Source organism: Eupeodes corollae, chromosome 1 (genome assembly GCF_945859685.1).
Source record: "Eupeodes corollae chromosome 1, idEupCoro1.1, whole genome shotgun sequence".
In the NCBI taxonomy this organism is placed as follows: Eukaryota; Metazoa; Arthropoda; class Insecta; order Diptera; family Syrphidae; genus Eupeodes; species Eupeodes corollae.
Genome location: NC_079147.1, coordinates 64,558,239 through 64,573,642, shown reverse-complemented (window position 1 = coordinate 64,573,642; position 15,404 = coordinate 64,558,239). Strand labels below are relative to the sequence as shown.

General features: G+C 37.1%; 2 protein-coding genes across 2 annotated transcripts; one reads left to right on the top strand and one right to left on the bottom strand.

The window, feature by feature from the left end:
- The first annotated feature begins 6,234 nt into the window (after nucleotides 1–6,234).
- Nucleotides 6,235–7,753, top strand: LOC129939129 (3-hydroxyisobutyryl-CoA hydrolase, mitochondrial-like). The gene is made up of 3 exons (XM_056047008.1): nucleotides 6,235–6,344; nucleotides 6,494–7,345; nucleotides 7,415–7,753. The coding sequence occupies exons 1-3, from the start codon at nucleotides 6,339–6,341 to the stop codon at nucleotides 7,685–7,687; spliced, it is 1,131 nt and encodes a 376-aa protein (XP_055902983.1). The 5' UTR covers nucleotides 6,235–6,338; the 3' UTR covers nucleotides 7,688–7,753.
- A 3,849-nt stretch (nucleotides 7,754–11,602) lies between these two features.
- LOC129938823 (aprataxin and PNK-like factor) lies at nucleotides 11,603–13,213 on the bottom strand. The gene is made up of 3 exons (XM_056046612.1): nucleotides 12,377–13,213; nucleotides 12,151–12,314; nucleotides 11,603–11,897 (listed from the first exon to the last, which is right to left on the bottom strand). The coding sequence occupies exons 1-3, from the start codon at nucleotides 13,054–13,056 to the stop codon at nucleotides 11,671–11,673; spliced, it is 1,071 nt and encodes a 356-aa protein (XP_055902587.1). The 5' UTR covers nucleotides 13,057–13,213; the 3' UTR covers nucleotides 11,603–11,670.
- Nucleotides 13,214–15,404: the final 2,191 nt, after the last annotated feature.

The following is a 15,404-nucleotide window of genomic DNA, read 5'->3' as shown; positions in this document are numbered from 1 at the left end:
AATATTTTGAACATGGTCTGTTTCTGCAATATTTCTTGACATGCCCCTTCATACCGCACTTAAAGCATTCAACTGACGACGATGAGCAACCAGACGATTGTGTTCTCGATGATTTGGAACTTTGCTTCGACATAAGAGCATTTTGGGCAAACGACTCATCGCATACTTTGGACTCAGTTAATCTGTCTTCTTCGAGTCTCAGGCGTTCGAACATTGTTGTCAGACTTTTGTCAACACCACTGACATTATCCCAAGCAGTACGAAAATGATGGAGTTTGGGTGGCAAAATACCCAAGATTCTGGTCATAATCCAGCTCTCTTTTATGTCTTCACCTTCGGCAGCTAGATCCTCGGCATATTGTTGGATTTGAATACAGTTTTCAATCGCTGATTTATTGCTATCGTATTTAAAATTAAAAAATTGTCTTTGCAGACCCTCAATAGTAAGATCTGACTTTTTACCATACAGTAATTCCAATTTACATAACATTTGATATGCTGTCTGACAATTTGAAATTTTAATAGCAATATTACTACTTACATTCAGTCCAATGAGAGTTTGTGCTTCAAGATCTTGTTTGACCCATGCTTGAACTGTAGCATTTGTGTCTATTCCTTCGGGTTTAACTTTCACTCCGGTTGCAACTGGAAACAGATCCTTCGATTTCAATGTTAAATACAACTTGAACTTCCATGAAACATAATTAACATTGCCTTGCGAGTTTTCAGACAGGGTTTCCAGATGAGACTTGACGGTGTCCATGACGATTTTGAGACTGGTGGCTGACGGGTACGAAATACTAATTTCTGGCAGGAAGAGTTCGGACTTCACAATCTCTCAATAATCTCTTACATTCAATACAGCGCTTCTGGGCCCATAACCTGTTGAAGTTATGTACTTGTAGATAATGAGTGATTTGTGAAGGCCATACAAAAGAAACACAGGACACAATTTATTTTAACAAGTGTTTATTTAATATTTAGGTTGGTAGGTAAAACATATACAGTCTCTGTACTTTTGATTAATTAAATTTACTTTATGGATTTTGTTTTATAATTGTAAAACATTTGCAGATGCATAAAAAGACTACTCAGACTAGAGACGAGACAAGACGGTTGTAAAATAATTTTTAAAAAAAATGTAAGAGACAGAACATAAAAGAGACAAACATAGAATTTTGACTTTACAAAAGAAAGGATGAACAATGTTACCAAATAAAAAAATAATTAATCTCAACATTTTTTTTTGGGTTCTGTTTAATGGGTTTCAAATGTTTAAATTATACTCATATAAATACAAGTAAAGTTTTGGAAGAATCAAGGCTCTGATTTAAGTCAGATTAGGATCTTAAGCAGCAATTTTCGCGATTTTGAATCTGAATGCAAATGCCGAGTATATGCTGAAAGCTGATACGTTTCCTTGACATAAATGCTGCTCATGTGAAACTTTAAAGATGTGATCTGAGAATTTGCTTTGCCGACAGGAAACGCTGTTTATAAATATCCATTGGAAATTTATGTTGGAGCCAATCTAATGAGCTTATCAATTGCTGCCGAAGTTCCAAATCCAAAAAGTAAGTAATTTGATCCTCGGCTTAGAGATTTTAAACTTCAGTTTATCACAGGTTGAATTCCAAACCCCTATATACCGAATATTACTACCATACAAGATTGGTTCAGAGTATGGTAGTATGGTATTTTGGTAGAAACAAATATTAAAGATGAAAAGAATGGTTTTTATCAACTTTATGGATTTCAAAGAGAAACGTTAAATCGGAGTAGTAAAAAAGAGGAGGAGGAATTATAATGTTAATTCATAATAATATAAATCTATTAGAGTCTGGTTGTTTTACAAACATGATATAATATATTTATTATTTATTAGAAAGAAAGATGTTGTATCAACAATGTTTTAAATCGGAATAAGAAAATTTGTGACAACTAAGTTTCTCATAATATTAAATAAAAAAAAAACGATTGCTTTTTCAATAAAATCACGAAAGAGTACCTTTGTCGTCCATTCTTTTTATTAAAATCCAGTTCACAGAGGAAAATAAAACAATAAATAGGATTGCAATATTTATACATCATGGTTTAAGCAAAGTTTCATTTATTAAAGAACTTGGTAATGATTTAAAAGAAATGAAGAAAAATGAAGAATATATACATATATATAATATATATTATGGGTGATATAAATATTGTTGTTGAAAAATCTATCACCGTCGAGACTTTTGAACGTCATAACAAATTGCACGAAAATTGATCCATGAAATGGAACTAAGTTCTTTTATTATCACATCCTAGTTAGTAAAGTAGATAAACCAATTTACACTGTGGTAATTGAAAACGAAACTACAGACCACTACCCAACACTTTATTACATTAAAACTGAAAGACACGCTAAAAAACACATTATTAGTAATACTCACACAAACAATTATAAATTAAACCAACTTATTCGGGAAGAAAATTGGATTTCTGTTTTAAAAGAGGAAAATGCTGTAACAATGTTTAATGTTTTCGCTTCTAAACATAAAGATATATATGTACATGAAATCAACAGTCACTACAAGAAATTCAAAAACAATGGATAACATCAGAATTCAGAACTCATTGCTGACTGTAAAAAAACGAGACATCTTTATAGAAAATGGAAAAACAACATAAAAAACAAAAGCTATGAAAATGATTACAAGATCTTACGAAACAAAATATCCAAAATCTAATTTTTATAAGCACAATTCAGGGAGTTCAAAAAAATCCAAGGAAAACTTGTGGATTGATAATTGGTCGCATTCACAAAGCTAGTGGCTACGTAGTCAAAATTCACCTAGCTTTGTGAATGTAAAACTACACTAAAAAGCTAGTTAGTTTATAGTTTATACTTTATAGTTTAATTGACTTCTTTATTTCTTAGAATAATAACATTTCATAATATTAATTTCTAAACCTAATGGGTATGGCCTATTTGGCCGTCTACCAGAGTGATATAATATAATATGAATTTATTGAAAAAATACAGAAATTGTTAAAATTTGTTTTGGTTACTATTTTATATAATTAAAAATCTTCTTCAATAATAGCTTTTCTATAACGCAGTGCTGTGATAACATAGTTGTAAAGTCCATCCCATCCCTGGTCGCCGTTGAGTATGCTGAGCATTTCTCCTTCTTCTAAGTTGCGTTTGTTGAAGTATCTCAACCCAATTTCAATCAGAACAGGACATACATATTGCAATAAAATGAAATGTATCTTCACGCGCTTTCAAGTTACATAGACTACACAGTAAAGGCAGATCTGGTCGGTGGGGTACAGAGTTGAGACTGAGCAATTCTCCTCTTGCTTTGAAAATAATATTTATTTTATTTAATGAGTTCTTATTTAGAAGGTACGAGTTCTGTTGAAGGTTACAGTTAAGACGATTATAGTAGCATCTAGACAGAGAAGAACTGGCATATCTCTCAAACAAGATGCTTCAAAACTTTTAGAGGATCTCATTGAACTTTCTCCTTAACATTGACGGTTGTTCCCTTGAGGATATGTTCATGGTTATACCACATGTTTCGGCGAGGTTAGTCCATTCTTCGAACATTGATCCTTTCCTTGGATAGCTGCTCTTAGAACTTTTTTTGGTATCCGATTACCATCCATTTCAATACCTTTACAATATAGTTAAAGTGTATTGCGAGGGTGTCCATAATCAAAGGTGGTGTACCTGTTTCTAGGTAAACCATGTAGTTTGGGGTAGTTTTTGGTAGTCGAAGTATTCTTTTCACAAATATCTTAGGAATTTTTCCACAGATTCAAAGGAGGAATATCCCCAAATCGTTCCGTAGAGCAGGATTGACAGGGCTGTAGAGCGTAACAACTTTTGCTTAGCACTGTGCTCAACATACCTGTTTCTGAAGCACCTTTCCCATAAAGAAGAGATTACGCGCTTGGCCTCCGCCAATTATCCTTCCAGATGTTGTCTCATATTTAGGGTTGAGGTTACTAAAACTCCTAGGTATTTGTACTCGCGCACAATGTCAATTGTCTGTCCGTTATATTTCCACTGCTCATTTCTTGAATATCTGCCACCCCCACCTTTGAAAATCATCATCTTCGATTTTTGCAAATTAACTTCCAGATTCCATCTATTGCAATATTTCGCAAGCTTGTTTATCATCAGCTGCATGCCATCTACTGTTTCGGAGAATAGCACGATGTCATCTGCATACGAAGAGATTTCACCTATCACTTCATCAGTAATATCATTTATGAAAATTATAAAAAGGAGGGCGCTAAGAATACAGCCTTGCCTAAGACCAGTTACTATTGCAAAACTCCTCGGATATAGACTCGCCATCCCAAACGTAAGCTAAGTTGTTGTCGTACATCGCTCTTAGCACGTTTATAACTTTACTTGACACACCTGATACAGAGAGCTTGTAAAAGAGAGCTTGACGGTCGACAGAGTCAAAAGCTGCACGGAAGTCTATAAAGAAAGCGTATAATTTCTTCTGCTTCCTAGTCAAGTCAATCTGGAACTGGCATATTCTTGACAAATGCAAATATATAAAATAGGAAACATTTTTGTTTTGATAACTCTAAGTTATCTTTTGTGTTTTTAAATAAAATAAAATTAAATTTAAGACACTATTTGAATGATTTATATTTGTATTTAAATACTGAACGATTTATTTTATTTTGAATTCGTGTGTTTTTACCGAGCAGCTGATTAAGAAATGTCAAAATCATTCTTCACTAACTTTGTAGCCGATTTTTTTACACTCCTTCGAAGGGAAATTTCAACTACTTTTGTAGTTAGATTTAGCCAATCAGAATCCCTTGACTACGTAGCCACTAGCTTTGTGAATGCGATTATTAACAAAAAACTTTAAAACAGCATTTAAATCATTAGCGAATGAGTTTGCTGGGTCTTTCTCATCACAAACAGCAAATATAATAGGTATATCAATGTGATTTGAAAATATCCATACACACAAATACCCATCAAGTAAACACAATTTTTACATATGCTACAGATGATTGTGAGGTTAATACGGTTATAAAGTCACTTATAATGGAGTTCCACAAGGATCCTTTATACCAACGAGCTTCTTAGTGTTTTCATGTTAAGTATCCCGTTTGCTTTTGCTGATGACACTGCAATTGTTGTTCCAGATAGGTCTTTGGAATCGGCCACAATGATAATGCAAAACAAATTCGATGCTGCTGTTCGATGGTGTCACGATAACGGATTGGTAATAACTGCTTCTAAGACAAAACTTATGCATATCCGAAGCCCACATGTCAAAAAAAAACAGACAAACAAATATATTTCAGGAATGATCTTTGTCCAATCACGCCCACAACATGCATTGAAGTTGTTGAACTCTAAAGATATCTTGGAGCTGTTATTTATTGCCATTTCCTTTGGGACAAACATATAGACAAGCTACGTACTGATCTGAAGAAGAGTCTCTACGCATTTTCGCATTTAAAGTACCATGCTACTGAGGATGTTCTGAGACAAGTTTATTACACATTGGTAGAGCCAAAGGTGAGATTTGGTATACTCGCTTGTAGAACCGCAGCACCTACACACCTCAAGAAGCTTCAAAAACTTCAAAATGCAGCTCTAAGAATAATATAACAAAATAACAGACAGCAAACTGAAAACAAATTCCGAGTACTTAAAATCGAGAAAATTTTCAAGATGATCACAATACTAGAATATCATGGCAACAACCGCTTTTTCGTCCGATTCAACATAACCTTAACACCAGACAACGCGCACGAGGTGTACTTCACATACCACGGCACTAAAACACATATGGAAAGAGACAGTTGGCATACGTTGTCCCAAGAGTCATCAATTTAATGCCTCAATAAATTAAACAAATACAAAATTACAAAACAAGAAAAAAACAATTAAAATATTTGTTTTTAAATGATATAATTAATTAAATCCTTTAAAATAAAAAAAAAGGTAAACTAAATAATAAAATTTATTTCGAAATTTTACCTTTATTAATCTCTTAATGCTAAAAACAGCTCACTCTATCTAAGTATTTAAACATAATCATAAATATAATTAGAAGATAGTGAACTCCATTAAGATCTACATCTGACAATTAGCGACAATAATATGGAACGCAACATAGCCTATTCGAAAAATCAAATGTGATACATTTTTTTCGTCTTGACTGTTTTCCTAAGCACGTTATCAAAACTATCAGCTGATACACAAAAGAAAAAAGAAAGTCGAAAACAAAAAAAAAGAACATATGTAATTTATAAACAACTCTTACCACCGCGGGATTCATCATTTTAGAATTACCTGTCTTTCTATGATGGTAAGATAAAATATATTTCAAAACTTGCATAGTTCACTTCTTAATAGGTAACGTTATTCAATAATTAAAATTTATGTAACCATGAGTAGGTACATATTCCAAAGCAACAATTGTAATGTAAAAACCTTAATTCGTTTTATCTCTTTTAGCTTTGGAATGATATTACTCGAACTATATTGCCTGCGCTCCGCAACAACGGAAACAGCTTGGCCCTTTTGCGTTCCTTGACATCTTCCTCAACAAGTGAATCGATACAAATAAATGAAACTAAACACAGTGCAACAATTGTGTTAAATAGACCGAAAGTTCTAAATGCTATGAATATGGATATGGTCTTGAAAATCCAGGCGCAATTGACAAAATTCGAAGAGTCTAAGTCATTAGTAATAGTAAAAGGATCTGGAGGCAAAAGTTTCTCTGTCGGTGGAGATATCTCTTCATTGCTCAAAGCTGGTCTAGAGGAGTCGAGGATTTTCTTCCGAAAAGTATACACTCTACTCTATTTCATAGCGAACAAAAAAGTTCCTAATATCGCTTTGATTGACGGGGTGACAATGGGAGGAGGTTTTGGTTTGGCTGTCCATGGAAAATATTGCATCGCTACAGAACGTACAGTGTTGGCTATGCCTGAAACAGCTATTGGTCTATTTCCAGATGTGGGAAGTTCCTGCTTCCTAAACCGATTGAATGGCAAACTTGGTCTATACCTTGGAATGACAGGGAGTAGATTGATGGGGGAAGATATTGCTAGAGTGGGACTAGCAACACACTTTTGCAAAAGTAGTCAATTGCCTGCCCTTGAGGCTGAATTACTAAATGCTAACCATTCGAATGAGGTTCCTAAAATTTTAAATGAGTTTTCATTAAAACTTGAACCCAAAGAAGAAGGCATAAGTTTGCTAATGGCTAAAATCAATGCTAATTTCAATGTCAAGACGGTTGAAGACATTTTTAAAAATCTCGAAAAAGATGACAGTGAATGGGCACTTAAGACACTCGCAGTTTGAAGTCTTTTCATCTTTTTTTTATGGTTTTAAGAATTATTTCTGATTTTATTATTTTCATTTTAGTCCCTCAAAGAAAAGTGTCCACTTTCATTGAAACTCACTTTTAGGCAAATGCAATTGGGCGTTAATTTGCCTTTGGATGAGTGTCTGAAAATGGAATACCGTATGGCATCCAGGTGTTTGGGAAATGATGATTTTAAAGAAGGTGTTCGTGCTCTTTTGATTGATAAAGACAAAAATCCTGCATGGAAGCCTGCAACACTTGAAGCAGTGACTGATGAATATGTAGCGACATTTTTCGCAAGATTGCCGGAGAACCAAGAATTGAAGCTTTAAGTAAATTGTTATGAAAATAGGTTCCATAGATGTGGAATAATATTTGTTTATTTTTGTTTGACCAATTCTGACTGGAATAAAAGTGTGTTGTGTATGTACTTTGAAAAAACAATCATTTAATTATTTATTTGATTCAAAGGACATAGTGCGAGTATTTGGAAAGGAAGAGATTATTTAACAGAAAGTATTGGTGCACATTGGCATAATCGGAATAACTCAGCGTGATGTCAATGGGGCTTAGCGCGGAGATCAAACGAATAATAACTCTTGCTAACCACTGTTCCTTTGGGCTAAGAAAGCAATTCAGAGGCTAAGTCTATTCTTGAAGGACAAAAGTCTCGCTATATATCACCCTTTTCATCCCCGTCCTGCTCTACGGTGCAGAAGCATAGCAGATAAGAGCACCTTGGGTCCTTTCCAGAGAAAAGTTCTTCGTGTGATATACATTCCCGTATGCATCAAAGGGGAATGGGAGAGAAGATGGAACGACGAGCTGTTCGAGCTGTACAGCGACGTAGACTTAGCCAGAAGGGTAAAAGTCCAACGATTAAGATGGCTGGGTCACGTAGAGCGTATGGAAACCAATGCTCCAGCCCGGAAAGTCTTCGAATCCACACAAGTGGAAATTGACCTCACCCAACTTGGAGCGCGAAACTGGAGACATCTAGCTAGGGACCGAGCTAGATGGAGAAGTTTGTTGGGTGAGGCCCTAGTCCAAACAGGCCTGTAGCGCCACCTTAAGTAAGTAAGTTCGCTTAGTATGGCTAAAGAATTAGTCTCTATACTTGATAGTATTAGCAAAGTCAGGCGCAAAAATAAGAAATCCTAGAAGCGATAATTGATTAGCTTAAAGGGAGAAATGCAACTAGCTACTTCATTAGAGCATTGTTCATAAAAATAGCTATAAAACAATTATAGGCAAGAGACCTTGCGGTGGAGTTCAAGAGAAGCAAATATCTCAGTAAGAGAACAATCTCATATCATTTTTAGAGCTCTTTTTTTCAATTCTATCCAGAAGACTCAAGTCGCTACAGTCCGGGGCGGACCTCGGAAGCGGATTCGAATACCTTCCGGGCTGGAGCGTTGATGTCCATTCGCTCTACATGACCTAGCCATCTAAGCCGGTGGACTTTAATTCTGCTTACTAGGTCAGTGTCGCTGTACAGCCCGTACGGTTCGGCGGTATATCTTTTCTTTCCTCCATTCTCCATCTATGCGTACGGGACCAAAAATCACCCGAAGAATTTTTCTCTCGAAGCATCCTAAGACGCTCTCATCTTTCTTTGACAGGGTCCAGGCCTCAGCGCCATAAATGAGAACCGGGATGATGAGTGTCTTATAGATGGTGATTTTACATGCTCGAGAGAGGACTTTACTTCTCAATTGCCTTCTAAGTCCAAAGAAGCAGCGATTTGCAAGAGTTATTCTTCGTTTGATTTCAGCGCTGGTGTCGATGTCTGCATTAATAGCGGTGCCTAGGTAGACAAAGTCCTTAACTACCTCAAAGTTATAGCTGTCAATGGTGACGTTTTGTCCAAGACGTCGTCGTTCAGTGTCCTTTTTTGATGACAGCATATACTTGGTCTTGCCCTCATTGACCACTAAGCCCATCTTCTTCGCTTCCGTCGCAATGCTCAAAAACGCTCCACTGACATCACGCTTTGATCTTCCAATTATGTCAATATCATCTGCGTATCCGAGTAATTGGATGGATCTTTGGAAGATTGTGCCTCTAGTGTTGACGGTTGAGTTTTGCACAATTCTTTCCAGAACGATGTTGAAGAAGTCGCATGACAGTGCATCGCCTTGTCTAAAACCTTTTTTGACATAAAATGCATCGGTGAGATCTTTTCCGACCTTGATGACAAACGGATAAGTTTGTCAGGGATGCCAAAACTAGACATTGCTCTGTAGAGCTCTTCCCTATGGATGCTGTCATACGCGGCTTTAAAATCGATAAAAAGATGGTGGGTTTCGATTTGAAGCTCATGGGTCTTATCCAATATCTGCCGTAGTGTGAATATTTGGTCGATAGTGGACTTTCTTCTTCTTATGTATCGGGCACACTATGCTGAGATTCCACTAATCGGACATGCTTTCTTCCGACCATATTTTGCAGATGAGTCGGTGCATGCTCCCTACCAAGTCATCGCCTGCTGCTTTAAATAGTTTGGCAGCGATGCCGCCAGCTCCAGCAGCTTTGTTTGACTTCAGTTTAGATATAGCTATCTTTACTTGGTCGAGGTCGGGTAGGCGGAATTGTTGATCTGCGTCGCCAAGGTTGAGTGGTTCTATCTCCCTTACAACGGAATTCGGTTCATCACCGTTATATAATTTGGAGAAGTGATCTTTCCATATTCTCAGCATCGACTGCGGTTCTACTACGATGTTCCCCTGATCGTCTTTACAGGCTTCTCTTCTCTTCGTGGCTGGTACCCTTGGGAGGTTTTTTTTTACCTTTTGGTAAAATTTACAAACCTCTTTCCTGTTGTGACATCCATCTAGCTCCTCGATCACGCGCTTCTCGTGCTCTTTCTTCCATCTAAGAAGCCGGTGTTCCTTTCTTCTCTTCGGCTTGTAGAGCTCGCCAGCAGCTCTGGTCCTTCTGTGCAGCGCCGTTTTGTATGCCTGTTGTTTCGCTGCGTGCGCTTGCCGGCATTCGTCGTCAAACCAGAGGTTTCGGTGTTGTGGCCTTGTGAAACCTAGCACTTCAGACGCAGCATCTCTGATGGGTGCAAGGCAATGTTGCCACTGGTTTTCAATGCTTAATGCAGGCAGCATAGGACTCCTTAAGTGGTTAAGGAGACTCGATCGGACTCTTGCGATTTTACCCGTCTAACGTCAAAACTTCTCACAGTACTTCCTTGTTTTGGCTTGGATCGGGATATCCGTAGCCGTACCTTGGCTACAACGAGGTAGTGGGCCGAGTCAATGTTGGCCCCTCGGAAAGTTCGGACATCCTGTATACTGGATAAGTGTCGTGCGTCGATCGCAATGTGGTCAATCTGGTTGACGGTTGATTGATCAGGAGATTTCCATGTTCCCTTGTGGATATTGAGATGTGTGAACTGCGAACTGGCTACCAGAACGTCTCGCCCCGCATCGTAATCGAGCAACCTGAATCCGTTGTCGAAGGTGGTGTCGTGCAATCTCCCGATTGTGCCACCAAGGATGGCTACTCTTCCTAGCTTGGCGCTAAAATCTCCTAAGACAATTTTAATGTCATAAAAAGGGTACTGTTCATAACCCTTGTCTAAGAGCTCGAAGAATATGTCTTTGGGGTCTTCATCTTTCTCCTCTGTTGGGGCATGCGCGCATATTAGACTTATGTATGTTGGCGACTTGAGCCTTGTCAAGAATGGACGTTAGAATACGAAGCTTCGTCATTTTTGGGAATTCACTGAACAACTGTATTGTCTGGATTAATTTCTATGTAAAAATGTGATTTGTCAGATATGAATGCTGCAAACCTTCCTGGATTTTTTGGTTTGGCTTTAAAATAACTATTTGTATCTGATGCTTTCAAACCTATTCGAGATAAAAGTGTCCATTCGCAAAAGAATCAGTATCATATCTGCACTGGAGTCTACCTCATTACGATGGAAGCTAATGACCAATTCAAGATCCTTATCCATATCGTTCGCTTAGGTGCTCTTTCTCTATCGGGAATTGTTTGACACGAGGAATTTGCAGATATAACACTAATTACGCAGATATAAAACTAATTATCACAATCGGGGGCAAGAAACAAGTCAAGAGTGTTTTCGGAGCTCGGAATGAGGTTTTCCAAAGTTAAATTTTTTCATCTTTAAACTTTGTTTTCCTTCGTAAAACCTTCTAGAGTGAACAAAAACTTTTGATCTCTAACAAAATCACACAATAATTATATCTAAGTCTTGACCATTGAAACAAAATCATACAAAATATTTTATTTTTAATTGCAATAACAATAAGCACCAATTTATTATTGATTTGATTAGGCTTTAAAAGTTGTCTTCATCGTCTTCACCATCGTCATCCACATCATCATCGCCATCATAACTATCATCAGATTCATTTTCATCTTCACAAGCAAATTCGTCTGATGAATCACTTCCAAAATCTTCTTTATCAACATCAGCGTCAACGTCGACATCATCCTTAAGCGCCAGCTTCTGTTTTCGTTGCCTCAAACGCATTTTATGAATTTTCCAATTTTGTTGGAAATCAGCTGAAAGGATCAATAAAATTTAAATTGTATCCTGTTTCCTAAACAAATCTACGATGAAGTCGATTTGAAACAAAAAAACTTAACCACGCAATCCAACCCGATTAAAACTCTTCATTTTTAGATAAAATATTTTATTCGTAACAAAACTAAAAATATGGAAGAGTATACATGAGACAAAGTAGCATTATTAAGTTAGGAAAAAAGAATTCAAATCGAGTTCACGTCGCATAATAAATGTCAGCTTTAAACTAACTTGAAGGAGGATGAGAGAATTGTGCAAAATGCACGGGATTGCGGCGGTAGCACGAATCTCCGAATGGACAAGCAGGTACGTCATCGAGTGGCAATGGGTAGTCCGGGCGTCGATAGTCTGTGTCGCCTGGATGGGCTTCTTCTTGTCTATGCATTGGATTTCGGCTAAAATAAAGTTTCAAATGGTTTGGTGTTGTTTTGTTAATAGGAAAGACAATCACGCTTACCGGTAGCACTTTATTCCGTATTTGCAACAAACTCTTGATGTGCTGGATGTGGCTTCTTCCTTTTCGACTTTAATTGCTGGTTTTATGTCCTTTGGGTGGGTGACAGTGATTTGTCCAACCGCCTCATTATCATCTTTATTTGGTTCAACTTTAATTTTGACGTCGGATGGGGCAGGAATTTGATTTGATGTGGAAGCAGCACTTGTGGAGGCACTATTGTCATCGTCTTCTGCATTAGTTTCCATTTGGTCTACTGATTGGGACTCCTCGCTGTGACCATTTTCTGTTTCGTCACTTCTAGGAGCTTGGCATTCCTCGTCAGCGTCAGCACTTGTATTCTGATATTCATTTTGGTTTGATGAATCATCTCCTCGGTTTTCCAATTGGACTCTTGGGTTTGAAGAGGAAGGAGTTGCGACTGTGCTTTCTGGTTGTTGTTCGGTTTCATCTTTCTTCTTCTTGTTTGCAGAACTTCCCGGTTTGCTAAGCATCCACGACGGCAGAATCCTTCTTTTAAGTGGAGTTGAAGTCGAGGAACTTGCTTCGGCTTCATTGCTGTCGTTGTTGAGTTCAGAAACATTTCTTATGCGAATTATGCTGTTGCTGGATGCAGGAGCTTCGCAGTTTTCTTCACTGCCCAATAGTTCTTCGGAATGTTGAGAATCCTCGACAGGAGTCATTTTGTTGGGGAGTATGATTTGAATATTAAGTAAGAAATTAACATAAAACGCGTATCTTTTGAGTACTTTAATGTTAATTTTTAAATTGTTTGTTTTCTTTTTTTAATTCGTGATGAAATTTCAGTTACGGCGGAATTAGGTTTTTGTTTCTTGAGTCAGCGGCATTTGACACTTTGATAGCAGTTTGTCTCTGTCCAGCAGTAATGTCAAGTATACAAGAAATGGATGCGTTCAGATTTGTATCCAAAGTAATTTAACAACCTTAAACCCTGCCTAGACTTTAGTAAAGCGAACCGGTATTTTTCACACATCAACAACGAAATCGCAAACAAAAATAGAGCGTCATATGTTGTTTAATAATATAGTGACAGTAAAAGTCAACGGTGTTACGATTCCTCTAATGTATATTACTATGTCATTGAACATTGCTTTGGCATGAGATAAAGTAAGAAAAGTTTTCAAAAAGGGTAGATAAGTAGTGAACAAAACATTATGGACTGTAGTAAGAAATATAAAGGGTGATTACATTTTATGGGCTGATGTTGATTTTGAATAAAACACAAATTATTTAAGAAATGATTGTAATTTCTTTTTATTATGATAATATTAGTATAGTTAAATTATGTATGGAGTAAAATATTGGCTAAATCGCCATCACATCTTTTAAGCTGCGTGTCCATTTGAGAGTACTTCTGCTAGTAAACTCTCTTTAGAAATTTTGCTATCGCAAGCTCTCTGCTAGAATGTTGAGAGTTTTCTTGCTGAGGGTACTCTCATAATCGTGTCCACCGTGGGTAGATCGTCATAACAAATTCGGTGCGGAGTCTGTTCTTTCAAGAGAGCTTCAAATTGAAGATCCTTAACAGTTTCGAATTTTGTTGCCGTTTATCAGTTAGTGAAATTGAATTGGTGATACAAAACGTTGGACCTATAATTTTTAAAAAAGACACCCAATTGAGGAAAGCCATACCAGTACGCTAGCGTATACTGGTAACACTTAGATTCTTAGCATCCGGTAAGCATATGAATCGCAAATCATTTTCGAAGGACTCATATTTTTCAATAAGTTTATTGGTTTCCTCCAATGTTCATTACTTTGCCATTCTCGACAGCTACTTGCAAAATACGAACTGTGTTGGTATTCCGCGAGCTTATCTTAGATAGTGGTAAGCACATGTGTCCACTAGCGATTGACTTTCAAAAAAATCGTATGTCGAGAGTATTTTTTTTTATAATAAACGGGCACTCAAGGGGTTATTAATACCCTCAACATGTTCAAAGTTTAAACACTGTGCGAGCGTTAGGAAAATAGGGAAGGATTTAAGAGGAGATACCGATGTACATTGGTCTTAAAGTTTTGAATATCAAAATGATAGGGGAAACAGTGCTGGGTAAAGCATTCCACATTCTCGATGTGCGGTTGAAAAAAGAATCTCTATATTTGACAGTACGTCCGAAATTGAGCTCAAGGTTAAACTGATGTGCTTTCCTAGAAATACGAGTATTACGGCTGAATTGTTTTAGGGGGGAATGCAACTGGCTAATTCGATAGAACACTGTTTATAAAAATATCGGTAGAACAACGAAAGGCATGAAACATTGCGGCGGTATTCAAGTGAGGTAATTGTTTTGGTTATAGTTCTATCGCCTATCATTTTCAAAGCTCTTTTTTGGATCCTGTCCAAAATACTTAAACTTGTTTTAGGGTCACCTGCCCAAATATGCGAGTTATATTCAAGTTTTGGACGAATGAAGGCTTTAAAAATTACAGCCAGATCAGAAATCAGAAAATTACAGCCTAGCAGAATTATTTGCAATATCGAATATGTGATTATTTCATAAGAGGTGATCTGTGATCATACCAAGTACTGAAAGTTGATTAGTTTCCTTGATGCAAGTGCCGCTCATGGATAGCGGCATTGGGGGTAGGTTACACTTTAACGACAGGAGACAGCAGTGAGTTTTCGGAGCATTAAATTTTACACGGTTTTTTATTCCCCATTGTACAATGCTGTCGAGATCAGAATTTAATGAGCTTATCATACGCTGCCGTTGAAGTTAAACACCCGAAGGAAAGGATGAGAATCTAAATATGAATATGAAAAGCTGAGGGTACTATCATCAGCGAAACAATTTAGTGGGTTAGACATTTCAGACAAAAGATCATTTATAAAAATAATGAAGAGCGTCGGAGACAAAACGGAGCCTGACTATCAGATTTGAACCCATCCAACACTACTTGAAATGAACGGTCCGAAAGGTAATTTCTAACCCAACAAAGAAGATATTCATCAACACCAAAAGTACGCATTTTCGATAAGAGAGCTTCGTGCCAAACTCTATCAAAT

What these genes read in the sequence shown, in the direction of transcription:
- LOC129938823 (XM_056046612.1), bottom strand. Translation starts at nt 13,056, where the DNA reads ATGACTCCTGTCGAGGATTCTCAACATTCCGAAGAACTATTGGGCAGT. An exon ending in TACGGAATAAAGTGCTACCG is followed by an intron (nt 12,315 to 12,376) that starts GTAAGCGTGATT and finishes ACTTTATTTTAG; the next exon opens with CCGAAATCCAATGCATAGAC. An exon ending in ATTCTCTCATCCTCCTTCAA is followed by an intron (nt 11,898 to 12,150) that starts GTTAGTTTAAAG and finishes TGATCCTTTCAG; the next exon opens with CTGATTTCCAACAAAATTGG.
- LOC129939129 (XM_056047008.1), top strand. An exon ending in GGGCACTTAAGACACTCGCA is followed by an intron (nt 7,346 to 7,414) that starts GTTTGAAGTCTT and finishes TTTTCATTTTAG; the next exon opens with TCCCTCAAAGAAAAGTGTCC.